This window comes from Pezoporus occidentalis, unplaced genomic scaffold (genome assembly GCF_034315485.1).
Source record: "Pezoporus occidentalis ecotype Australia unplaced genomic scaffold, CSIRO_AGI_Poc_V1 ctg28, whole genome shotgun sequence".
In the NCBI taxonomy this organism is placed as follows: domain Eukaryota; kingdom Metazoa; phylum Chordata; class Aves; order Psittaciformes; family Psittacidae; genus Pezoporus; species Pezoporus occidentalis.
In genome coordinates, this window is record NW_026914718.1 from 76,536 (window position 1) to 102,691 (window position 26,156).

General features: G+C 47.1%; 1 protein-coding gene across 2 annotated transcripts in view; it reads left to right on the plus strand.

The window, feature by feature from the left end:
• The window catches only part of LIMD1 (LIM domain containing 1), a 32,789-nt gene extending 7,547 nt beyond the window's left edge, over positions 1–25,242 (plus strand). The window contains exons 2-9 of one of the 2 annotated variants that reach the window (XR_009966059.1): positions 3,436–3,537; positions 13,627–13,694; positions 14,797–14,859; positions 16,298–16,428; positions 17,445–17,496; positions 18,331–18,399; positions 19,298–23,732; positions 23,834–25,242. Coding sequence is in view for 1 of the 2 variants with exons in the window: in XM_062625314.1 (XP_062481298.1) it covers positions 3,436–3,537; positions 13,627–13,694; positions 14,797–14,859; positions 16,298–16,428; positions 17,445–17,496; positions 18,331–18,399; positions 19,298–19,435 (623 nt within the window). In the remaining variant the exon portion in view is untranslated. Of the gene's footprint in view, positions 1–3,435; positions 3,538–13,626; positions 13,695–14,796; positions 14,860–16,297; positions 16,429–17,444; positions 17,497–18,330; positions 18,400–19,297 lie in introns of both variants that reach the window. The other variant, XM_062625314.1, reaches the window with a different exon arrangement.
• Positions 25,243–26,156: the final 914 nt, after the last annotated feature.

A 26,156-nucleotide genomic window follows, 5' to 3' on the forward strand; every position in this document is an offset into this window, starting at 1 on the left:
TTCATAGTCTAAGCTGGAAGAACGGGATCATTGTGGCAGCAGGCAGCGAATGGGAAATAAAGTAAAACAAAAAAAGTGGAAAGGAAAAATCAATAAAACCCACCTTTTTTTCCCCTTTCAGGCCAGGTGCGCTGAGTGTCAGAGATGAAGGCTCAAGCGTGTTACTTAAAATACTTCAGAATGTTATATTTTGAGGAAGCAAAGGCTTGTTTCTAGAATAATTCCAGTTGCTCTTGAGATATAATTGGCTTTCAAGTCAGATTTAGCAGATACAAGTGTAAAGATAAATTCTACACAGATTTGCCATAATGCCATTTTTCAGTTGTCAGCCTTGCCACAGGACATCTATAAATATTTATAGTAATTCTGGTTCTTATGTAGTTGTGAAATTCAGTACATTACAGATTTTATAGACAACATTGTCATTTTATTTTAAAAGCTCTTTCATTCTGTGACTTTATTTTCCATGTTTTAAAGGCTGAAATAAATATTTAAATAGGTGGATGGAAGGTTCCATCGGGGAATGAAATGGGGCATGTAGTGACAGCAAGGAGGAAGGATGGTTGGGATGTTCCAGGGACAGGAGATGGAGGAGGGTTTGAGTATGGATGGAGGACCACAGGCAGCTCTGCGGGATGTGGCCAGAATATTATCTGTCCTGTTGGCAAAACCACAGGGGTAGTGCCTGTGCTCTAAAGCTTAAATGGGATGGACAGGAGACAGCAGAGGCAATTTCTGCCCTCCATGGATTATGCATTAAGGTATTTATACAGTGGCTTTATACGCCTGCCAGCATCTTTAACATGTGCTGAGCCTGTCCTCAGCTGCTGCCTTCAACCTCTTGCTTTGTGATGCTCATCCATACTGAGAGTCACCCCGCTGCTTTCTGGAAAGGAGGAATCGGAGCATGCTGGTAACTTTTTCTGGAGCAGCCGGTCCTTGGCACAGAGAAGGGGAAAATGCAGCGCTTGCAGTGCAGTAAATCTATTGGTTCTGCGGAAAGCTTAGTGAATGTCGTGGAAAGAAGGTCTGAGCAGCAAAACTGGCAGGTTTCCTGCTCTCCAAACTTTCTGCTTGGCATTGCTGTAGTCAAGAGGGAATTTTGCAGGGTAGCCATTAGCTCTTGTGTAAGACGACTGCACAGCAGTTCAGGCTGCTGCTGAATGCATGCACTCTTGGGACAACACATCCATTTGAAAAGCCACATTTTGTCATCCGTGTTTTGTCTTTTTTTGTTTGTTTTTCTTTTTTTCCAATGCCTGCATGATTTATCTTTTGCCTGCTTAAGGTGTTTCTTTCAGTAAATGAGATAAATCTGCTTGATTCAGAAAGATTCAGCGAGTTTTGCTAACTTGGTGTCAGTCTGCTGCTGGGGTGGGCTCACAGCCAAGCTAGCATTTCAGTTTAGGTCGGGTTTGGACAAAACAGAGTAACTCATTACTCTCTGCAGCCTTCTCTCCAGGTCTGTGTCAGTTTGGACTCTGGCTCTGAGTGCAGTGGGGCTTGGAGCAGCGCAAGGATAGCTTTCAGCATGCTGGTTGAATGCGTGCAGGCAGCTGCAGCACAGAAAGCCAGGTCTGCTGTGGGAAAATGAAGTATCTGCTTTTCAGCAGCTCTGTGTGTGCGATTGCAAAGGGCTCCCAAGTGTTTTTATCCCTGTAATGTGAAAACTGACTGCTGTAGCTATAAGCTGCAGGAAGAGTTTTTTAAGCACCCTGGGAGTGCCAGCATGGTACTGCTGGGGTTGGGAGTTACTTTTGAGCGCTGTCGTGAGTAGGTGGCGGGGTTTCTTCCTAACTTTGACCAGACCTTTCCAATTACTCCAGAGCTTGTGGTGCCCTGAGAGAAGTGAAGTTTTGTTAACCACAGCATGACTAAGGATCTCCAGCAAGATGATGCTGTACCTCTTCCTGGGCCAGTAGGAGCGAGATGTCACCAACCGTCCCTGACCCAGGGAGTTTTGGGATCTGGGGAGATTGGGACTGAGAAGCAGTGGAAGGAGAGACCAGGAGGTGAAGTCACATCCACAGGGTTGTCATAGATCAAAGGCAGAAGCTCATCTTCCATTTGTCCTACCGCGTTTGGGTAGATCCAGGGTTATTTGCTTAAACACAGATTGAAGCTGCTCATTTAGAAGTAGCTAAAGGGTGATGCTGCTTTAAAACTGGTCTGTCACAATCATAGGGTAATGCCTGGAGTAAGTAAACTGCCTTGATGTGTCCTTCTCCTCGGACAAGGACTTTCCCTCCCTGGATACTAATAGTGGTTTTGGGCAGCCTTGCTGCATTTCTTCCTGTAAGGTGAAGGGAGTAGGTCCTGCTAGTGGATGCTGTCAAGGGCATGAAACTCAGCTGTCACTTGTTACTGTTATCTGAAGAGTGTTATGTGGAAATGTGGTGAGATTTGAGAAGCCCCAGGTGAACACACAACACCCTTTGTGAACCTGCAGTGCTGAAGTCTTCTCCCTGCGCAGCCTCCCCACCACCACCACTGTGCATCTTCCCTGTTGCCAGTCGGAGCCCCACCAGGGCGGGTGCTGGTGGAAATGTGCTTGGTTGTGCTGGCAAGACACTGAGCTGAACAGCTGAGTGTGGTCATCTTCTGCCTCCTCTGGAGCTCCAGAGCTGACCCTGGTCTGTAGGTGATGGTGGTGGCTGGAAAGCCTGGGTGTGAGGAGCAGGTTGGACTTGCCCTTTCAACAGTGTGTAGCCATAAATTGAATGTGTGTTCTTCCCCTGTCTCTCCTTTGCCCCATGGGCTGCCTGAGGGTCACCCCCTCAGCTGCCATCAGCAGCAAGTATTCTCTCCTCAAAACTGGTCTCCTGCTTGCCTTGTCCTGCAAGAGAGACATCTGGACAGGATGCATGGTCTGTAGGTAGCGCCTACATGCAGTCTCTGTTCAGATGTGTTTGACAGAGGGAAGAGAGGCAAGTGTCGGGTAGCCCAGCTCTGTTTCATTGGGAAGTCCTTAGGGCCTTCAGCAGATGTGACCAGGGTGTGAAATCATGAAGATTTAAAGGGAATAGGTGGTGTGTTTTCCTCATACCAATTGCAACCAACAAGCTTATTTTATGCAATAAGTAGCAGAAACACTTGGTCTGTGAAGAGCCCTGAGCACCATTTACTACCACCCAGGCTTTTGGGAGGATCCTTAAGTGGCTTTAAATGTGTATAAAGGTTGTAGGGAAGGATGGGAGAAGGAAGGAGATGTCACTGTGGCCAGTCAGGGCTGTTCTTGATGGCTGTCATGACCACTCTTAACAGCATCTTTCAAAGTGGTGACACCAATGTTACCTACATCTTGGGGCTTCAGTGAGCCCCCTGGTCCCAAGCTGCGGAGCCACCATACTGAATTAGAGGTGTGGCCATCCATCAGTGACCCAGCCACCCCACAAGGTCCTGCTTCTGACCTCTGTCTCCCTCTTTCTGTTCCAGGCACCTGCGTGAAGTGCACCAAGGGGGTGTATGGAGCAAACCAGGCTTGCCAGGCCATGGGCAACCTCTACCACGATGCCTGCTTCACCTGCGGAGCATGCAGTGAGTATCCCCTGTCTGGACTGCCACTGCTGCTTTGGCTTGACATTTTTCTGGCATACAGAGGAGGGGGGAGAAAAGGAGGTGGTTTATTTGTTTGGTTTTGAATGGATTTGAAGGCCAACAGCATCCTGGCCTGTATCAGAAATAGTGTAGCCAGCAGGGCCAGGGCAGTGATTGTCCCCCTGTGCTGGGCACTGGTGAGGCTGCACCTTGAACCCTGTGTTCAGTTCTTGCCTCTCACTACAAGAGGGACATTGAGGTGCTGGAGCGGGGCCAGAGAAGGGCAACGGAGCTGATGCAGGGCCTGGAGCACAACTGTGATGGGGAATGGCTGAGGGACCTGGGGGGTTCAGTGTGGAGAAGAGAAGGCTCAGGGAGACCTTATCGCTCCCTACAACTGCCTGACAGGAGGTTGTAGTGAGGTGGGGTCAGTCTCTGCTCCCAAGGAACAAGGGACAGGACAAGAGGAAACGGCCTCAAGCTGCACCAGGGGAGGTTTAGATGGAGCGGAGGAACAATTCCTTCCCCAGAGGGTGCTCAGGCACTGGAACAGGCTGCCCAGGGCAGGGCTGCAGTCACCGTCCCTGCAAGTGTTCACACAGCGTGGAGACGAGGCCTCAGTGCCATGGGTTAGTGGTGGCCTTGGAGTGCTGGGAACGGTTGGACTGGGTGAGCTTAAAGGGCTTTTCCAACCTGGTTGATTCTGTGATTCCTGCAAGGCATGTAGAAAAGGTACTTTGGATTGTGCCATCCATCTGCCTTCTGGTATGGGGAGCATTTTTTTAACTCTAGGGCTAGTAGGATATTTTTAGAAGTTTAGCTGTATATGTGGCATCAGAAAAGGTAATAACAATCCTTGTGGTGCTTGTCTATTTGGTTTTCCCACCTAAGTCTTATGGTTTTTCTCCTATGTTGTATTTAGAGTTGTAAGCTCATCAGGACTGCATGTGTTTTATTTGGAGCTGTAAAGTGGGAATAAATATAGAAAGATGTGTATGCTTTTTAATAATAGCTGAACCTTGAACTCTGGTCATTTCCCAGCTGTCCAGCACCAGCTGCCTTGCCTCACCTATGTTTTCAGTAGGGCGTTTCACTGCCATCTGATCAAAGAGGGGAAAACTGAAAAGGTGATATTTGCATGTGGTAGCACTTTCCTAAAGGCTCAGAAGTCAGCAGCTCACTCTTTTGTCCTCTCATATATGAATCCAAAATCCTCTCCTGCAGAGAGGATTCCTGACTGCAGCCAGGGCTTTGCTTCGGGGACCTCTTGCCCTCCATGGCTGGGCAGCCTCTGAACTGCCCTTGCACACAAAGCTCCTGTTAAAAATAATCCAGCAGCAGGTTCAAGCTGAGTTAAATGTCTAAAATTACTACTGTGCAACTGGTGCTTTAGAAGGAAACACTTCAGATCCTCCTTTTAGAATGGATTTTACCATCTTCATTTGGAGACCAGCGCTAGAGAGGTACCTGCAGTTGCAGAGGTAATCAGTGGTTACTTCTCATGGTCTGGTTAAAAAACAGCTTGATCCTATTTCTGATGAGTTGGGTTGGTGAGGGCTGATAGAATAGCTATTTGTTGCTTATTCTAAAAAGCAACCCTTTCCAAAGGTTTCCAATGCAAGACAAGAAGGGTGTGGGTGCCAGCTGAAGACTTAGAAAGATGGAAATAAGCCAAGTTTAGCAAAGTGAAGCCCATCTTCTCTCGTACCCAGGCTGTAACTGAGAAATGTGCTGAGATGACATCCTGGGGCAAAGGGTTTCAAATGGAAAGAAGAAAACCAAGTACAAAAGGCTAGTGAAAATGCTGCTGTCACCCAGAGAGGGAGCATGCCTCTCTGCAGGCTTTCTGTCATCCCTGGAGCTGCAGTAAATATGATGAGACCATTTTATCTGACAGAAAAGCAAACATTTGTCTGGGTGGTGGTGTGTGTCTAGCTGCAGAGCATGTCTTGAGCAGCCTGTGTGGAAACACTGGTTTGTAGCTGAAAAGTAAGTAGCGCTTTTAAGGTCAAGTGGAGTTCAGCTTGGACACCATCCAGTACAAACTTGTCTTTGAGAAGTCAAGGTTGCTCATGATTTCAGTCCTAAAATTTCTGCTCTGGTGGAACATTGAATATTCCCCAATAAGTAAAATAGGCAAAATTACCTATTAAGGTAAAGCATATTGTTCTCCAGATATTTATATCCTCTGTCCTGCTGGTTTCATTTTAGTGAGGATTTCTAATGTTGCTCATAGTTGGACTTGTGGCCAAATGTGCACTGGTTTCCCTGGTACAGCAAACTGAGAGGGTCTAAGGAGTGTGTGTGTGAGGGATGATACCTCATAGAGCCAGATTTCCTACACCGATATACGTATGTTTGGTGATAGAGCAGTTTGTTGAGCAGGGCTATGCTAGGTTACAGGGTTCTGTTGTCAGGGGAAAAAATGTACTGTTTTATCTGAGCCACTGGCACGTAATGCAGAAAATTTGGCTTAGAGGTCAGAACAACAGATTTAGAATGATTACTTTGGCATAAATGTCTCATTTATCTTCTTGTTTGTTACAGGGCAGAGACATAAACAAGGCAGCTTTCTGGAGAGGGAGGGAGGAAAAAACCTCTTTCTGCAGGATTAGTAATAAATTATATTTGCTTTACAGGAGGGCCATGAAAGTAGGTTAAAAAAGAAACTCCTCGAAACTCATACAACTGTTTCCTGCAAGCGCAAGGTGTCTGTTTCTGTCTTGGCTTTCTTTCCTTTTGCTTTTCAGTTTGTTGGACAAACGGTGGTAGTTGTCAAATGGTTTTGTTACTCATTAACCATTGCAGTTGGGCGTCCCTTCCAACCCTAATGATGCTGTGATTCTATTAATAGCTCCTCAGAACACAAAAGATGTAGGTGTTTCCTCATGCTGATGTTTGTTACTTGGCGAGTAAGGAGGTCTTATAAAAGATATAACTAGATGATATTACTCTAACCTGTTGTGGTTTAGTGTATTCAGCCAGGCTTATATCCAACGGCTGCAGGTTGCCTGGAAAACAGACCTTTTCAGCTCTGCTAGCAGCATAATTCAAAGCATAAGGATCTTGTATTTGAGCCACTTGATCCTCAGAGGAAATCTGAAAGCTAAAAAAGTGCAAGGGAAGTGTCCGAGATGACTGTGAAGGAAATCAGTAGGCGAGGAAGGAAGTCAGAAAGAAAGAACTGTTTCCAAGGTAGTTTGAAGGAGGCTCAATGTTGAGCTACAGCAGAAGAGCCAAAGCGAGGAGCAGATTTTGCACCCATCTTGCAAAGAGGTGGAAAGCTTGCATGCTTGCCAGGCTACAGAATTTGACCTTTAACATGGCAACATCACTGCATTACTTTCTCTTTTCTGGTTTTTGTAAGCTCAGCTGAATGCTGATGGCTGTGTAAGGCTAACAAGGCTGCTGTGACAATGGCAGAGCTTGAAATCACACGGCAGTTGGCTGTTCCTTGCCACCCTCTGGGTATGTATATGTATTTTATGTACTATTTCACAACATAGTTGTGTGTCATTTACTAAATGAAGTAGCTAAACTATCAAAGCAGTATTATCCGGGAGCATAGTCCCCTGCTTGAGCTAAGTAGTCTGGCTGCAGTGATTATAAAGCATGACTACTTAAAGCAGTGCAGCTCTTGGTGTCTTTGGGCTAATTATGTTGAGTAAGTATGTCCTGTATTGGTATATAACCCCAGGAACATGGTTTTTATTGGCACCACTACATAACTCTACAAGTAGAAAGTCACCTTTTTCTGTGACTTTATGCCAGGCTGCAGGACAGCCAGCCTTGCCGTGTGTATTTCCCTGTGGCACATGTATGCATATGTTTATCTTGAGATGAAGAAGCTGCCAACTCTTCTAGTGGAGGCAGCATTTACTGCTTGTAATTGGATATAAACCCATGACACCGATCAACACACATGAGAAATGTGCATCTTCAAACTGGGGAGTGCATAGCATTGCACTCAGCATCCCTCAATAGAGTTATCATACCAGAGTCTGTGTAGTAAACTATGTATAGAATTTTTAGCAAAAGTAATGTCAGAAGGGATTCAGATGTGTCTGACTTTACAGCTTGGGAGGCAGGGAAGGCATCAGTGCATTTTTCTGCTCCAGTCTAAATTGCTGCTTTGTTCTTGCTGACTTTTTGTTTTCAGTCTCTCAGCTTGCTGGTGAGAAATCACTGTTTGGCACAAGAAGTGCTTGCCATAGATGAGAAATGCCAGGGCAGCTCTCACAGGAGGATGACAGTACTTGTTCCTCTCCCAGCCAGATTTCAGTGCTTTGGGGTCTGAGCTGGAGGGGCTTTGGCCTGGTCCATTTGTCCTCAGCAGATATCCCAGCTGAAAGGGTGCAAGTGTTCAGAGCACCCAACAGGAGGTGCAGTCAGGGCTTTACCAGCATTTTAGTGGTTTGAGTTGATTGCAAGTGTTCCATTGCTGGCTGAAAGTCTGAAATCATTAGGACAGTGTGAGGAAAAATGTTGAAACCTTTAATGGAATAAGTTTCCAGTCTTTCTGGTCTTTTTATTTCATAATGTCACTTCAGAGTACTGCATTTTGGTAAGAACAGGTATAGGATTAATTGTGCTGTAAAGATTTTAGGGGATTTCTTATCATAGAATCAACCAGGTTGGAAAAGCCCTTTAAGCTCACCCAGTCCAACCATTCCCAGCACTGCCAAGGCCACCACTAACCCATGGCACTGAGGCCTCGTCTCCACGCTGTGTGAACACTTGCAGGGACGGTGACTGCAGCCCTGCCCTGGGCAGCCTGTTCCAATGCCTGAGCACCCTCTGGGGAAGGAATTGTTCCTCCGCTCCATCTAAACCTGCCCTGGTGCAGCTTGAGGCCGTTTCCTCTTGTCCTGTCCCTTGTTCCTTGGGAGCAGAGACCGACCCCACCTCACTACAACCTCCTGTCAGGCAGTTGTAGGGAGCGATCAGGTCTTATTATAATGTTTAATGATATTTTTCTTAGTAGCTCAGTAAGCACTGAGGCCTCTTCCACACCTAGAGAAATTTAAGAACTGCTCTCTGGTATAGTTTTGATGCAGTTTCATTCACTGAGGACAGAGATTGCTTCCCTATCCTTCTCCCCCATGAGCCTCTGTTTCAGTGCCAGTTGGTGGATGATGGCGTGGAGGGACAGCTCCAGTGGCTACCTTGGTTTGATGCATTTTGGGGAGCAGGGCAGCTGTCCTTGGAGTGATGCAGAGAGGGTTTTGGTTTTACTACCTCAAATGTGTGGTGAGAGCATAGAGGGCATTTTATTCACTCGTACAATACAGCTGGTATTGTAAATGTGAAAACAGACTGAACATCTTCCATGATAATGGAGCTAATGTGTCTTAGCACAGTTTATTCTAGGAGATATCCTGTCTACCTGCCCATGGTTTCACCAAGATTTAGTCTGACCTGGAGTGTCTGTGAGTTGATCACAGGCTGAATTTGCCTGTTTGAAGGATGTGCAGGCACCAGAGTGACCCTTTCATGCAGCCCCCAGGGCAGGTGGGAAACACTGACACTTCCATGCTAGTCTTAGTGCTGCATCCAGTTTGAATGGTGGCCGACAGAAGTGGGACAGATGGCAGGGTTTTGATGCTTGACCTAGTCTGTCGTGCATGGTGGGACACCATACAGCCTGTCAGCAAAGTATCCACAAGGGACTCCAAAAGTTCAAGGCCAGGTTGGATGGGGCTTGGAGCAACCTGCTCTAGTGGAAGCTGTTCCTGCCTGTGGCAGGGGGTTGGAACTGGATGGGCTTTAAAGTCCCTTCTAACACAAACCAGTCTGGGATTCTTAAAAGCTAGATGGAGTTTCTACCTGCTGTCCAATTAGTGTGTCAGGAGGTTACATCCAGTGAATCTGGAACTGAAATACTTTTGTTTTTAACCTGCCATTAGTAACCACATGCCCGAATTTATCTTACAGCCGTGGCTGTCCAAGAGGGCCTGATTTTTGTGGTGACAGGGGCACAGGGCTGTCAGCGTGGAAGGGACCCAGGAGCTGCTGCCAGGCTGCAGGGATTCTCACCCATCTGCTGTGCAGACAACATAGAAAGCCCCAAAGTACTTAGAGGAGTAATAAGTGAGGTCCACACTGCCTGCCCAGCAATGCAGGGCCCTGGTCATGCATACCCATAGAGCACTGGGATCTAGACATGACCCTGTACCATTGTATGCATTGAGAGCAGTCTCCTGTCTTCGAACATGGGTTTGTGACCCCTTTGTCCTTTTAATAAATAATGGAAAAGCAACTTCAAAAGACAAAGTTGGGTCCAGCTCCCCAGCAAGTAAATGATTCATCTCCCAGCATTTTCCTTGGGCTGTTGCAAGTCCCTCTCTTTGTGAACTTCAAAAGAAGAGAGCTGTCGTTTGAGAGAATGATGGACAAAAGCACCAGCATCCTGGGAGTGCAGCCTGACGGTATGCCTATTTTCAGCTGCTAGGCAAAGTGTGTTTATTCTAGCATGAAGGCGCTAGTGACTAAGCTCAAAATACTCTGAAACTGGTGCTGAAAGGACCTTGAGGTCATCCAGAATGTCCCACAGCTAAATAGATCAGACAGACGTGTGAGGGATGAGCAGTACATAAAAGCTGGGGGCTTATGGGAGAGGACCCAGGGATTGTCACAGCAGGTAAAGATGGTAGGGCTGAAATGCCAAAGAATTTTAATTGTTTGAATTTTTCCAGGTGAGACATTAGCTAAATTCAGGATGGAGTGAAAGCAAAATATGGTCAGGAGCCAGCAGCTTAAGAGCAATCGATCCTGAAAGCAGCAAGCCATGCATGAATGTCCCTGGGTTTATCAAAGGAGATTGACTCTGTAGTCAGTGGGATGCATGTATTAAAGTAATGCATATTTAAAGTAGGCAGTGATGAATATGTGATTCCTTCTAGGCCATTTACATTCCTTTTGGTGTAATTACAACAGCATCTATGCGCTGAGGCTAAACCTGTGCCAGCCTCTGCAGGCGCACAGTGACAAGTACCACTTTGAGAGGGACTTGTTTAACTTAAGGCACTGTGCCGTAGCAGGAAGCTCAGCACAGGGACAGATCTGCTGACCCCTGCTCTGCACTGTGGGGCAGTCCCAGTGCTGTTTGTTTTACTCGTGTGGCTGCAGCCAGACCGTGCATTTCCCATCTCCACCGGGACAGTCCCCAGTGCAGCCCGGGGAAGTGAGCTTTTCCTGCATCTTGCTTTCCCACGTGCACAATAAGGAGATGCTTCCTCACCTCAAAGGGATGCTGCAGAAGTCCATCCTGATGTGGCAGGGAGAGGCTGAGAGCTGCAGAGTCTGTTTGCATGCACCACTCCCATGGTGGCTGCAGGGCAGCTCATGACTCGTGGTGGTTTTGGCACATTTTCTCTTCACTTCTGCCAGGGGCTCAGAGGGATTCATGGAGAAGAGCAAAAACATAGTCAAAATGACCACCTCTTCCCCCAAAAAATAATGAAATCATCCCCCCCTTACCTCAAAGTGCTGTTGGTATCAGCACCTCTTGTTCATGGGCCCATATTACACCGACAGCCAAGTTATGAACCCTTTATAAAGGGGTTTATAACTCGACTGAACGAGTAGCCCAGACAGAGCACAGCTTCTCTGAAGGGCTGTTGCCATCAGTCTTAACCTGCTAATGTCATGGGGTTAAAAATACACTGGGTGCAGAATGGCTGGTAAATGCTTTTTTTGTCACGGCGCAAGAATAACCGTGGTGGCAGTGATCCAAACCTCTTCCCTCCTGCTGGAACGGCTTCCCTTCTGCTCATGCACCAGCCAGGGCCTTCGTCCAAGGAAGCATCTCCTCATTGTGTAGCTCTGTGTGTACGTTTTTCATCACCACTGCAGGCTTGTCTGTAAGGAGAGACATTGCATCCAGGTGGAAAGTCACTGTTGCACTAAAAAGGAGCCCACACTACCATGTCATTTAAAATCAATGTCAAATGGGTTTTGGTTTTCATTTTTAGGAGCCAAATCCCAATTTAAATCAGCAGGAGATTTTTGGGGGACTTCATGCTGCATTAGACTAGTTGTTAACTCACTTATGACTACCATTGACAAGGGTGCTGCAAGTCCCACATATCCCCACGCCTCTCCTTCCCCTCTCAGAAACTGAGACTCTGCAACTGGTGGTGAGCGTGCCAGGCTAACCTGTGCATGGGCATGTACACAGGAGGGGGACTTTATACAAGGGAATGTAGGGACATGACAAGGAGAATGGCTTTAAATTGACAAGAAGCTCCTGCATAAGAGTCAGAATAAGTGAGGTTGGAAAAGAGCTTTAAGCTCATCTAATCCAACTGTTCCCCAGCACTGCCAAGGCCACCACTAACCCATGGCACTGAGGCCTCGTCTCCACGCTGTGTGAACACTTGCAGGGACGGTGACTCCAGCCCTGCCCTGGGCAGCCTGTTCCAATGCCTGAGCACCCTCTGGGGAAGGAATTGTTCCTCAGCTCCATCTAAACCTGCCCTGGTGCAGCTTGAGGCAGTTTCCTCTTGTCTTGTCCCTTGTTCCTTGGGAGCAGAGACCGACCCCACCTCACTACAACCTCCTGTCAGGCAGTTGTAGGGAGCGATCGGGTCCCCCTGAGCCTTCTCCTCTCCAGCAGAATGTGCAAACCATTCTGCATGTGCAAACTGGAGCTGATTCCTTGACAAACACGCTGCCACGTCCTCCACCTGCCGTGCTGCTGAGCCCTGGGCAGGGCACTGAGAGCTGCTGCTGGAATGTTGGTCTGGCTGAATTCACTGACAAAGCTTTATAGCTCCTCTGGAGCATCTCCATTGCCCGAGGAGCAGCGGGAGCTGTTTCACAGCCTGGGAGTGCCCTCTGGTGTGCACAGGAGACAGTAAAGGTTGTAGTTTATGAAATGGTTTCACTTGGCTTTCTCCTTTTCTTAAAGCTTTGTAACCAGCATGGTTATTTGTTGAAGGCTGCCAGGTATGCACATGCCGTGAGGCACCAAGATGTGCCCTCCAGACCCATCCGGTGTGCCATTAGCATTTATACACCCAGCAGTCAATGATCACTTTATGATACATGCCACATGTAGCATATCAAGCAGGAAGCTTTTGATGTCTCAGTTCCTGTTTCCTTCCAGCAATGCCTGGCAGGTCCCAAAACCAGCCTGCAGCAGGTCCTGCTCCTGCTGTTCCCAGGCACTACCTCCAGGCGTGTGTTTAGGGTTCCTTGACCAAGCAGCACAAGCAGAGCCACTCCAGTGCTAGGCTGCATTCAAACCCCTGGCTGAATAGGGAGGCTGGGCTGCAAAGAGGTAAGAGCAGCTTTTTATGAGCAAACAAAACCTACCCCATTCCTCTAAGAGGAAGCACTCAGAAGAAGTGGTGGCATCATGAGCAAACGTTTGCCATAGTTAGTGAACTGAAAACAGACAGTGAATGTGAGGCATAAACACAAAAGCTACAGCAAATATAAGTCTTCCCATATGTAGAATTCTTTCTTGGAACAGCTTTGTCATCCTGTCTCTGTTACAACACTCTGGTTTGAAAAAAACCCACTCATTTAAATGGTTTCCAGGTTTTGTTGGCAGCTGCAGTGACAAAGGTGCTGGTGGGGAGCAGAGGAGCATGTTGAGGTACCTGGTGTTGCACTCTGATGTGTGTAGACTGGGTGGTTGGGTATTCCAGTGTCTTACCTGGCACCTTCTAGAGGAACAGCTAGGTGTGACATTCTAAGGGACAATGTCACATATGGATCACACAGTTCATGCCTCTTTGTCTTTCCTCTTTGCTTGTCTCCTGGCGTGTTTTCCAGCGTGAGTACCCTCATCTGCTTTTGCCAGGTTATTTTGTGTTATGATCTGCCAGGAGGTGCTCCAGGTTTGCAAACCAACCTCCTCCTGCCCACAGGTGGGGCTGCTGCCTGGGTCCAGCCATCCATGTTCATCAGCCAGCGGAAGAGGAGGCTGGGAAGAGCATGCTAGGGTTGGATGCTCTTCTCCAGCTGTGCCATGCTCAAATGTCTTCATGGTTGTTTGCTTCTCAGCAGCCAGTTTTGCTCACATTTTCTCCCTGCTTTCTGCTGACCTTTCTCTTCTGTGTGTTTTTTTTTTTTCCTCAGGTCGAAAGCTGAGGGGAAAAGCTTTTTATTTTGTCAATGGGAAGGTGTTCTGTGAAGAAGATTTCCTGGTAAGCACACAGCTGACCCTTGTGCTGGTACATCTCAGCCTCCCCAGCAGACATGCAGCCTTTCTGCCTCAGCTTTGCCTGGGTTTCACGCAACTCTAGTCCAGCATCCCACCTGGTCCTTCTGCTCCACCACCTGCCCAGGGCCAGCTCCAGCCATGATGACTGCCCACATGTCCCTGGAAGTGTCCAAAACCTGTGTAGATGAGGCCCTCAGTGACATGGTTTAGTGGTGGCCTTGGCAGTGCTGGGGTAAAGGCTGGACTTGATGATAAAAAGCCATATGCCCTTCTAGCCCTGAGTCCTGATAGATTAAGCCTTCATTGAAACTTAGAAAAGTCATCTTTGCCTACTTATTGGGTAAGTCTAGGGATTTCTGTGAGAGAGAGTTAATCTTTGCTCTCATCAGTCTATGTTACACAGGCTGAAAATTGAAAGATTGGCTAAATGCATCCAAAATACTTAATTTTTCCAGTTTTCATGTCTACTATTCAGACAGGACCAAAACCTCAGACAGATGTTGTGTTGTGTTCAAGGTGCATGTTGTGGACGTGACAGGCAGTTCCGTACCATTTATACCTCGGCAACAGCAGCAACATGTTGCTCTGAGCCAGACTCGATTGTTACCCTAACAGGGAGCTGGGACAATACCATGGACCTTGGAGAAGCTTCAGTAGACTTATAACAGTGAAAAAAGAGGAAGAATTTGGCTTATGAGCCTATATATATAGATATTGTGATGTGAATACATGATAAACACAAGTAAGCTCCTGGCTTATAGATTCAAATGGTCAAATAAGCATGTAGGTCTTATTAGTAAATGCTTTGTTTGCACGTGCATTTATGGTATTTATTTATACACTTAATTAAACTTAAATTTAGAGCTTGGAAGTTGCAGGAATTCATACTCCTTATGAATACTGGAAGTCTGGTGTCTCCATAGGTTATTTTCTGGGGACCCATGCAGAGCTTTTCATATACTGAAAAAAGCACTGGAAAGTTTAGCTTGTGTATGGAATACAGGAAAGGGCCATGCAAATAACACCTACAATGTGCTGTTGTTTATGCTCGACTACCCTTGTGAAATTCATTTTTGTCCTTGCAGTATTCTGGTTTCCAGCAGTCAGCTGACAGATGCTTCATTTGTGGTCATTTGATAATGGACATGGTAAGTGATAATTGCTTTAGGAGACAAAAAAAAATCTAACAGCTTTTTGGAAGAATGCACCAAAGCCAAAATATATTCATAGCCAGTAGTGTCTGTTATCATCTGGGAGTCTGCCCAGTGGGCGACTGGTAGCAGAAAGAAAATTCACTCATCGTTTTGCTGACCTTTGCAAGGAAGTGAAGCTGTCACCCTCCTGTGTATGGTGCAGAGGCTTTGCTCTGCCTGTTTTCAGTGCATGTTAAAAGCAGAGCCTTTGGCTCTTTCATACCGTTTTGGGCTTCCCTGGGCAATGTATTGCATGATCCTGTCGATGCTTCCTGCTTCAAAGTGCTCCCTTGCTGTGGGGCATCAGTGTGGCTCTGCTGAGCCTGTCTTTCCTGTAGTCAACCTGGCTTCCCATGTGCCTTCAGGATAAAGCTACTGTCTTGTCTTGGTTTTTGTGGGTGCTGATACTCTGGGAAACAGGGTTGACCCAGAATATGTGATCCAGACCTCAGTTTATATCTGCATGAGTCCTTGCAAACTCTTCAGTGGGTGCATGGACATCCTGCTGAAGCAGGCAGTTCTTGTTAGCCTAAAACAGGTACCATCCATTCAACATGTACACAGAGTGGGTCATGGCTCAGCACTGCTCTTTAGCCAGCACTGGGCAGCATTCAGCCATGATCTGAGTGATTCAGGGGGAGATAAATCTGTGATCGTGTAGCTGGGGGTGTAAAACTACAACTGAGGCAAAGAAAGGAGGAATTCCTGGGTGGTCAGCTCACAGCATGCCCTCCAGGGTTGTCTAATGCTTATCTTTCATTATCTTTGCTTGCCTGCTTACCCTGGAAAGCATTACAACTGGAAAAGCTCTTTTATACTCCAAAGGCTCATCACTCAGCGGATAAGCCATGGTATTCCAAGTAGTAATTTCTGCCCCAAAGCCAGCAGGTGAATTGCAGCTGTTGATCTTAACAGTTTCCATAGACTGTGTAGATTAGGAAGCCAGGCAAAGCTCTTTGATATCTAAGGAACCATGAAAACCTAGCAATAGTATTTGTTTCAGCCTCCCATGGAGAGTATAGAGATGTATTTCCTTTTGTTGGCCAGGTATGTCTTGCCTTGTGATCCTGCTACATACTCTCCACCTGTTGGCTTTGGAAATTATTTTCTTTGCTTTAAAATCTATCACTTCTATCCTTTGCAATGCTAAATGCCTTAACTGAGACTCTAAATTGTTTTCTTACCCATGCTAATAATTCATTTCACTGGAACCAGGTGATATATACTGATTCCAGCTGCCCTTTCCATCCTTCTTAACTCATGTTACAGATGAGGTGCCTGAAAAGAGACACAGCCCTGCTGATGAACATGCACCCTGGTATAAAGCTGTGTGTTTATTTTCGCCTTTACTGGCTGTTCACATGCATTTTTCCTGTTTCTTGGTTTGTTGCAGATCCTGCAGGCTCTAGGGAAATCATATCATCCAGGCTGCTTCCGATGCGTGGTCTGTAATGAGTGTCTGGATGGTGTGCCATTCACTGTAGACTCTGAGAACAAAATCTACTGTGTCAGAGATTACCACAAGTAAGGACAAAATAGCAGAGATGCTCCTATCAACAAGCCTCTAATTCAGCTTTTCAGCTAGTTAGGAAGTGTGGATTAGTAAAATAGGGCCAGGTTAGAAGGTACAAGTTTGAAGTTAGGGTTAGACCCTAGAAATTCCAGGTGTTTCTCTTCTTGTCCTGCCATTGACTCCTGTGTAACTCTGAGGAAGCCGTTTAGCCCCTAGGCTTCAGCTGCCCTTCTGCAAAGCAGACACAGTGAGGAACAGTGGTCAGGAGGTGTTCAGTGATGTCAGAAGTTAGTCTGCTCTAAAGTAAGACTATGGAAATCAACGTGAGTTACTTTTTGAGTAGTTGAAGGGCTGAGTTTGCATGTAAAGAATCACCACTGAACCCGCAAAGCAGAACTTTAATCCAGCTCCAAATTCAACAGCTGATAAATCCACTTAAAATCATTTGTCATTTAGGCAGTAAAACAAAAAGGCAGTGCTCTTTGCTGGTAGTTATGATATTAGAGCTGCATACATTTTGAGTGTCCTTCTGGTTTGCTTTGCTCAGTTTTCTGAGCAAGCAGAGTATTAAGTCTTACCCAGGAAACTCCTGGAACTAGTCTGTGTTGGGCCAAGAGGAGAGTTGCCTCCATGTGCCACTGTTGTTCTGAAATGATATGCATTGCAATGTTATTTATTTATCATACGATGTTGTGTTCTGATGTGTTTCTCTGGGGATGGGTCCTGCTCGGTTTCTCCTCATTTTCTCTTCCAAATCTCGCAGTAGCAGCCAAGAATTTTACAGAGGGTTGGTTGTTTTTTCTGGCACTGAGTGTAAAAGATAAGGTCTCTTTTTGCCTGATTGAGCAACATGTGCCAAGCATTGCTTACAATGAATGCTAACATGAATTTATGATCTTGGGATGCAAAGCTTTCCTGTGGATAAGTTAGCTGCAGCTGCAGCTTTTCATCATATCGCTGACAACACACAAGCCTCTCTTTTTATGCTGATCCATAACTTGCCTTCAATTTCTCGTTGCTTTTCCAGAGTTTTAGCCCCAAAATGTGCAGCATGTGGACTTCCCATTCTGCCCTCCGAGGTGAGAGCCTTTTAATGCATGTCCCCTCAAGGGAGGAAGCATCATGTCTCAGGTCTTGTTCTCTTTCACACTTGACCCTGTGTCAAGGCAAATATACTTGTGGATGGGGAGAGATGATCGCTTCCCCCAAAGTGCAACCTTTTGACCCGAGCTATTATGCTGTTGTTGAGATGTGACCTTTCTTTTGCTCTTGCTGGGCCAGGCTGCTTTTTCCATCTCCTGCAGGATTATACTGCTGCTAGTTTTATGTCCAGGATACCCTTCCTTCATGTCAATAAATGCTGGTGGCACTCATGAATGACATGTGTGACCCCTCAGGGACTAACTCATTTTAATACTTTGAGGAGATGAATCTTGGGCAAAACTAATTGAAAATGCTGAGAAATGTGATATATTGAAATTACCAAATCAATATGCATAGATTCACAGGAAATTTTGGGTTAGGAGGGACCTTAAAGCTCATCCCATTCCAACCCCCTGCCACAGGCAGGGACACCTTCCACTAGAGCAGGTTGCTCCATCACCATCCAAGCTGGCCTTGAACACTGCCAGGGATGGGGCATCCATAATGTGTGATTTGAGATAGATGCGACTGTTAAACAGAGAGAATTTTACATTTCTGGTGTTGCATTTTAGAGGATATCTGCAGTCAGTCAATGATGAAGCTTTACTGTAAAATTAACTGCAGGTGGCAGGATTTATTTGGGGTGTCTAACCAGCAGCCCACATTCATTTCCTCGACATTCCCATCGTTGCAGGAAGCAGTCAACAGAGTGCATGTGTCAGATCCTGCTGCAATCCTTTGTAATTAGTCTTTCGCTTGAATGCTTGCAGGGGTCTGATGAGACCATTCGGGTTGTGTCCATGGACAAGGATTACCATGTGGAATGTTATCACTGCGAGGTAGGTCAGCAGCTTTTCAGGAAGTGAGCACTTAATAGTGATAACTACTTTTAAGATAGAAATAAATCTGCTGCCTTCCAATGGCCATTCAAACGTTGCATTATGTGTCCTTCGTATCAGTGGCTGAGAAATGTCCCGTTGAGTACAGATGTTTTTGCAATTTCATTTGCTATCCATAAAGTTATGGGCAGCTTATTTGTTAATGAAGGAAATGTAGTGACTTAATAAGGTTTATTGCTGGCTTTCAGAAGCCTTGAGCTCCAGATCACATTAGTGTATCTGATTTCCAAGTCAGATTGTTCAAAAGTGCTAAAGTGATGAGTGATCCTGTGTGGTATAAGTTACCTTTAGTCTCCTGGGAAATGAATGTGTCATTGGGGCTGGAGAAAGGATATGGCTGCACAAAAAGTCCTAAGAGAAGGCAGCTCTTAAACACCATTTGGTCTTTGTGCAGAGCTTGTCAGAGAGCCTTCATATTCTGCTGTGAATTAAAATAAAGAGATGTCTTCTTTCACTGTGCTCATAATGCAGTGAAAAGAGGCTGTGTCTCAGCAGGCTGGTTTCACATCACTACTGCTGCAATTAAAGTAATGTGAAGAGGTGAATCCTACCCCAGAGTGTAAGGAGACACGAGCATGTTTAAAATACATAGGGTTGCACCTCTCCACAAGATAAAGCTTATTCAATAAGGCTACTTAATACAAATGGGTACATGGCTGCCCCTCAAAATGCGTGTGTCAGATGCTTTCCTTCTCATGGCACATGTTGGACTTACTAAGAAGGAGCTGTTGGGTGGGTGTCTTCTGTCCTTGTCACAGAATCACATTCCTGGAAGCCAGACCCCAGCTGACACTGGGAGATGAACACATGCTCTCATAATTTGAGCTTCTCTTTGCAGGACTGTGGACTGGAACTGAACGACGAGGATGGGCATCGCTGTTACCCACTAGATGAACACTTGCTTTGTCACTCCTGTCATCTGAAACACATTGAGAACGGCACAATGCCAGCAGCTGCATACCAGCACCACTACTAGCCTGCACGGCTGACATCAGAAAGCCAGGACAGAAGATGGTTACATGATCTCCCTCTCCCCACCCTCAGTTGGTTTCCTGTGCATGTTTTTCACCAGTCAGCGATGTTCCTGTAAAAGGATATGAGAGATTTTAGCTGGATTCCCAGGGGTTTTATGCTTGTGAGTTCCAGCTGTATCAAACCAGGTCTACTTGACCAAGAATGTGGTGTGTTACCTAAACTGGTTTACTTCTACGTGCCTTTTTCTGCTGTCTGGAGATTCCTCTTAGCTCCTTGTGGAAGATTCTTCAGTGAAAGCACAATTTGCTGTCGTGCCTATGAACTCAAATGGTGCCATGCACAATTAAAAAGCCAGAGGCTGGCTTGTCTGTCTGCCTGCCTGCCTGATGTGGACATCGCATCGGTCTTACATTAAGAATTTCCTGAGAAGCACATTTCATCAGATTCCCTGAAGGACATCAACCTTTTAATACCAGATTTTAGACTCTCTCTTTTTATTAATTCTTTAGGAAAAGACAAGAAAGGGGTCTGTGCAAAATGGATCACTCAGACCTTTCAGTTAATTCCTAGGTATCGAGCCTGGCTGTAAAAACACCAACTCTCCAAGCATGAATCAGGCGTGCTGGCTGGCAGCTGGAGGCCAACATCCCATTTCAAACAGAACAGAAGACTGGAGCAAGCTAGGCTGAGCTACCACGATGACTTGGGGTTCTGGGCTTGCATGTCAGCATGATACACAGGGACCAGCCTACTGTGTCCGAGTGAAGAGTGGATCATGTTTGGAAAGGAAAGGTCGGGATGCTGAAAGTGTGGACATGGGGGAAATCCATCTTCATTCCCATTTGCAGAGCAAATGCTCTCCCTACAGAGACACTTGCCTGAGTTTCCCAGTTGGTCCCCACAGCTCAGCCCCTGGGCTGGTCACTCATTTCCATGGTGTTTACCCAGCACAAAGCCATTTCGTAATGGTGCTTATTTAGAGCTCGAGGTCCTTATGGAGGCTTTGTTTCACGGGGATTTAGAGCCCAGCTCCACAAGCTGTACTCAGATGAGTATGTTGGTATAAACAAATGTGCTCCCATGAATAACAACAGCTTATATGAGAGAGGGATTAGAGTTTGGCCCTTGCTCTCTAAAGCAGAAAGGCAAATCGTTTCTCTTTTTGACCCCTGCTCAAAGGAATGTGCTCCCCCAGTTTGTGTTACCTAGGTGTGCCTGCAGGGCATGCTCTGTAGGTACCAAAGCTGTGCAGCCCCTCATGTACAGGTACAAAGTTTTTCTTTGAGGAAAAGCTCTTAATTTAAAGCCTCAGGTTCATTTGGGGTTCTTAGTTACCCTTTCTAACATATTGTGTTGAGTTAAATCGTCATCTGTCTATGCTAAAGATGCAAATTTGGTTCTGACTGGCAAGAAGATGACATTCTTGAAGATCTTTTTAGTGAAGAAGCTACAATAAATTAGCTGAGCAGTGGCACTGGGACTCCAAAAATGAGCCTGTGCTGAGAACCCACCATGGTTCAACCAGACCTCTTTATCAGTAGCATACACGTACGTGCTTGAACATCACACCAAGTAGTCAGACTGACTCCCTCGTGTGCCCACCAGGAGCAGCTCAGGTGCTGGGTAGCCACAAGCTGCCTGTCTCTGCTAATACACACCACGGGCCTTCAATGTGTGTGGTACAAAATGCTGTGCTAAGTATTAAATGGTAAAACAAATGGAGACCAGTGTCCTGTCAGCACCCTCCAGCACGTCTGTATGGCTTGCCTTGGCTGAAATGTGAACATCCCAAACTGCCCACGCCTCAGGAAGCTTTGGCATGGAGTTTGATGAGGCCAGCAGGCTATCCAGCCTTCTGCCCCATCCAGCTGTAAGCACCTCTGCCTGCTGTTATTGCTGTTGGGGATGGCAGCACACATCTGGAGGTCAGTCCTGTGCTGGGAACTACCAGGAGCTCCAGCTTTGATGTAGCTTGGCTCTGCAGCCCATCAGTAAGAGACCAAAAGCTCAAGAGTGGAAACTTCCCCAGTGCAGTGTATGTAGCCCTGGGGCATTTATCTTTGGAGAGTTGTACATGTGATTTAAGAGGGGGTAAAATTGACCCCAAATAAGGCCTTAAATTTAGATTCCAAATGCTGGGTAGTGAGGGATGGGAGCAGGTTTCAAGGTGTGACTGTGCTCTTAGGACTGTCAGAAGGGACTGAGGTGGGACATAACGCCTTGTAAATAACTTATTCCTAAGCACGTGGGTCCTGTCCCTGAGCTTCCTTTGACAGCAAGGTATCAAAGTGGCTTCTGGAAGTGAGGTGGAAACAGCAGCCTTGGTCGCCTGTTACTGTCTGTGAGAGATCAGCTATTCTGTGGCTCATGGTTTTGATAGCTCTTGGGTTTTAGAGCATTTCCTGCCTTTGTTTTGGAAGGATCTGAAAACATCAGTGGGACTGATGCTTTCTTTTTAGCTGCAGTTTAAACTGTGGCCTCGCTCTTGCACAACCCCAAAATTGCAGGAAAGAAGGGAGGATGGAGATGAGCCATTTTCCTTCATGGAAAGCCTCAAGCAACCTGTTTGTGGTGAGCTGTCTGGAGGAGCCCCCTTTGATCACTGGGAAGCTACACCCACACAGTGTCTCCTTACTCCTGCCAGCCATAGAATCACAGACTGGTTTGGGTTGGAAAGGACCTTAAGATCATCCAGTTCCAACCCCCTGCCATGGGCAAGGACACCCCACACTAGATCTTGGGTGACATCAAGGCCCTGGCCAACCTGGCCTTGATCCATCCTGTATCCTTCAGCGCTGGGGAAATGAGGGCTGCCCTACTTTCAGTTTTGAGGTCCTGTGTAAATTATTAAGTGCCAATGCTCTCTTTTCCTGTGTTTACAGAGCTAGAAACAACAGTGTGAAGCTACTGAAAATGGAGCATGTGAGCTTGTGGGTTTGAAGCTGAAGCATCTACTGCATTGCCCTGAGTGTGCTGACTTGCTCCACTTTTATCTTTGTCAGTTAGAATTCATTTAAGCTCATTATTTCTCCAAGGCTGTGGGTATCTTGAGTCCCTGTTGATTGTCCCCAGCTTGTCTCTGGCTCTGCAGCTGCTTGACAGTGGGTCTGGGATGTGGGAATCATAGAATCAGACTGGTTTGTATTGGAAGGGACCTTAAGATCATCCAGTTCCAGCCCCCTGCCACGGGCAGGGACACCACACATTAGATCAGGTTGCTCCAAGCCCCGTCCAACCTGGCCTTGAACACTGCCAGGCATGGGGCAGCCACAGCTTCTCTGGGCTGCCAGTTCCGGTGCCCAAAGAAGGGGTAAACTTCCCTGTGTTCCCTGCACAGGGAAGGCTTTTCCTCTTGACCCCTCCACCAGGCATCAGTGGAGCTGCAAGCCCTTGCTGCCTGTCTTCAGGCAGGCAGGTGGCTTGAGCTGGAGCTGCTTGGCTTTGTCCACTCTGCAGAGGAGCTGCAGGAAAGGTGTTCAGTTCTGCCTGTCTCCTGGCTCATACACATTGGGTTCTGCATTGGGTTCCTATGAACCCTGCTGTCTATTTATTGAGGTGCTGAAGCATGCCATGAAAAGTTAGTCGTGTTTCCTCCCCCAGAGTGCTTTTCTGGCTGGTTTTATGGCATGGGACCCCTGAAAGTCCCATTGTGCTGGTAATGAGCAATTCACATGCAAATAGTTACTCAAGTGAATTCCCTGGAACTTGCTTTCAGGAACCAGAGCTTAATAGATTTTTTTTTCCCCCATTCAGATCATGCTGTTAACACAAAACCTCATTTGAATAGGTTTTTTTTTTTTGCATAAAAGCTGGTGAAAAGGCCTAGCTATAGACATTTGTGTGTGGTTTAAAACGTAAGAAACACGTGTTCTAGTGATTTAGGAAACTGGTATTAAACACAGGGAGCAGCAGTTTCAGGCAGGCTGTGAGGAGCATCTGATGAGGTTTGTGCCTCCTTCTGAGTTTTGCTTGGGGGCTTTTAAAATGTTTTCCCAGTCTTCCAGGGTTTAAATGATTTTATTTGTAGATCTTTTGACTACAAAGTGAATGGCTCCTTGGGCTGGAAATGGTGGAATTTAATCGGCATTGGGCCTTGAAAGGGGGAAAATGGACTTGGAAAGAGTGGGTATGGGTCTGGCTGGCTGTTCAAAAGACAGGGTTATCTTTGGCTGGGAGAGGAAGAAGTGATTATCTTCCAGTGCTTTCTCCTTGCACTAATGTTAGCAGGTATTTGACATCCCTGAATTTCCATGTTTGGGCCTGTCCATAAGTGCTGCTGGGACCTCCACCTCTGTCCTGTGAGTTGACAGCCCTGAGGGGAATCGCAGGCACACGCTTCCTGATGAATTCGGTCCTTATTTTGCACTTCCCTGGAAATTTGACCACCTTCTTATTTCAGCAACAGCAAACCTGGGGCCTTGCTTAAAGGGAAACTGATACACGCTTTGACCTCCACATCACCTGAGTATCATCATACGTACAGGGACTCTGTACTCCGCTGCTGTTGCTAAGAGAATCACATGAAGAGCTCCATCTGCATTGAACTTCCAGTCCCACTGGAACCAGTAAGGCTGCACACGTACATGAAGATCTGTGTGTGTGCATGGATAAGTACTGGATCAGGGGCAGAGTGGTGTTACTACAGATGAGACATATCTGAGGATGAATCTGCGGCAGTGTAAGAGTGGCCTTGAAATGATCACTGGAATGGACTGACAGCTTTTCTGTTTGATAAACAGTATGGTCTGCAGCTCTGGGGTGCACAGAGAAAGGATGTGAAGGACTTGCTTTTGGTTACTGTATTCCTGGACATATATTAGAGGGGGTTTTAAGGGGAAGCACACTTCCATACACTGGTCTGGACCATTCTTCTCCCATGCCAGCCTTGGCTGCGTGCTCTGTGTTCACTTTTGGGGTGGTGTGTGCTGTCGTGTCTGTGCATATGGAAGTGAGAGCCCTGCCTTTCATACCTCTGTGCTCATGCCAAGTGCCTGTAGATGCATTTTGAGCAACTTTCTGTGTATGAGCATAAGGACAAGTTGACCCAGCCTGCATCACTGGGGAAACATCTCTGGAGTCAGTACCTGCTGGCAGGGAAGGCCTATGACCAGATCCACATCCCTTTTCCCCTGTCCTCTGAGGCCTGTGTGTCACTGGGGGAAGCTGGGAGGATGTTTGTGTTTCTCATCGCATAATGTTTGTGTGTTCATTCTTCTTTTCCATTCCTGCACCCTGCTGTGAGCCCAGACAGAGCCTGGACCTGCTCACCCACCCTTTTCCTAAGGAGAAGCGGAGCAATAAAACCCCTCACCCTGCTTTCTTCCAGGGCAGCCAGAAGCTCACGTAGCCATATGCAAGTTGAGAGATGGGAAGAAACTATCTCCACGTGAACATACACGGCATAGAGCCCCACGAAGGCTGACCACAGGGATGCCCTGTGGAGCATCCACAGGTGGAGGGATGGCCAGGCTGCAGTTCCCAGCCCCGGTGGCACCAACCCTTGTCTCCACGCAGCAGGTCTGCGGAGCACAGCCAGACCTGGGCATGCTCTCACAGGCTGTGGCTTTCTGTATCCGGGAAGCAAATCCAGAGCCTGGCTTAATGATTCTCAACGGTACTAATGATTTCATTCGTTTCCTTCAAAGCTCAGCTCCGGGAAAGAGTGTTTGAGGATTTGTGGTGGTGTAACTACCCTCAGCCACCTCTGAACACAGCCCTCTTCTCTGCTGTTACATATTTATAAAGGAATGAAGGCCGGCAGCGGGAGCTGTTGTGATTTTGGTGATTAAAGGCAATACGGTAAAACAATGCTCAGCGTCAAGTCTTACCTAGAATGATGATTGCCATTGCACAGAGTCCCCAGGGAGGGAGTTATGCTGTGGAATGATGGTTTCTCAGCCTCTGCCTTCCTCCTGTCCCCCCCTCATTGGTAGCTGGAGCAGGGACTGGTGGGAGAAACCTCCTCAGTGGGCATTTCCAGTCCTTCACAGGCCACTGGTCTTTGCTGCAGCCCCATCGGAGGCCATCCTGCTCCTGCATCCCGATGGGGAGACCTGGGTGTGAGGAGCTGGGGAGGGATGTGGCAGCAAGCTCCAGTCACAGCATGGGGGGGCTCCTTTGTGGCATTGGTGGGAATGGTTCCATAGGGGATTTTGGGGAGAGAGTTCCTGTGGCTCTGGGAGGTAGGTGGCCATGTGGTGCCCCATGGTCTTCACTGCTACCAGTGACTGTGACACCTTATAGAATCATAGAATCCCAGACTGGTTTGCATTGGAAAGGACCTTAAGATCATCCAGTTCCAACCCCATGCCTGAAGATGGGATGCTGGAGTGCTGATGGTCGAGCAGCACCAAGGAGCATGGAGCTATCAGCTAAAATGATGCAAATATACAGGAGTGAAGTATACTTCAGGCTTCCCCCTCCTCAAGGCAAACTTCCCAAAACAAGGGGATCCTAAGGGTTGAAGGGACCTCTGGAGATCACCCGGTGCTACTTCACCTGCCAGGGCAGAGCCACCCAGAGTGTGTTACACAGGAACGTGTCCAGGCAGGCCTGGAATGTCTCCAGAGAGGGAATGATGCCCTGGGATGATACCCAGAGGGCTGGATCCAGTGGGAAACTGTCCAGAAGGCCTGCCCCATGCAGACCCCCAGATCTGGGGTGTCTCCGTAGGCCCATATGGACACCAGCCCCTCCCACAGCAGCCTGTGTTAAGGGCTGCC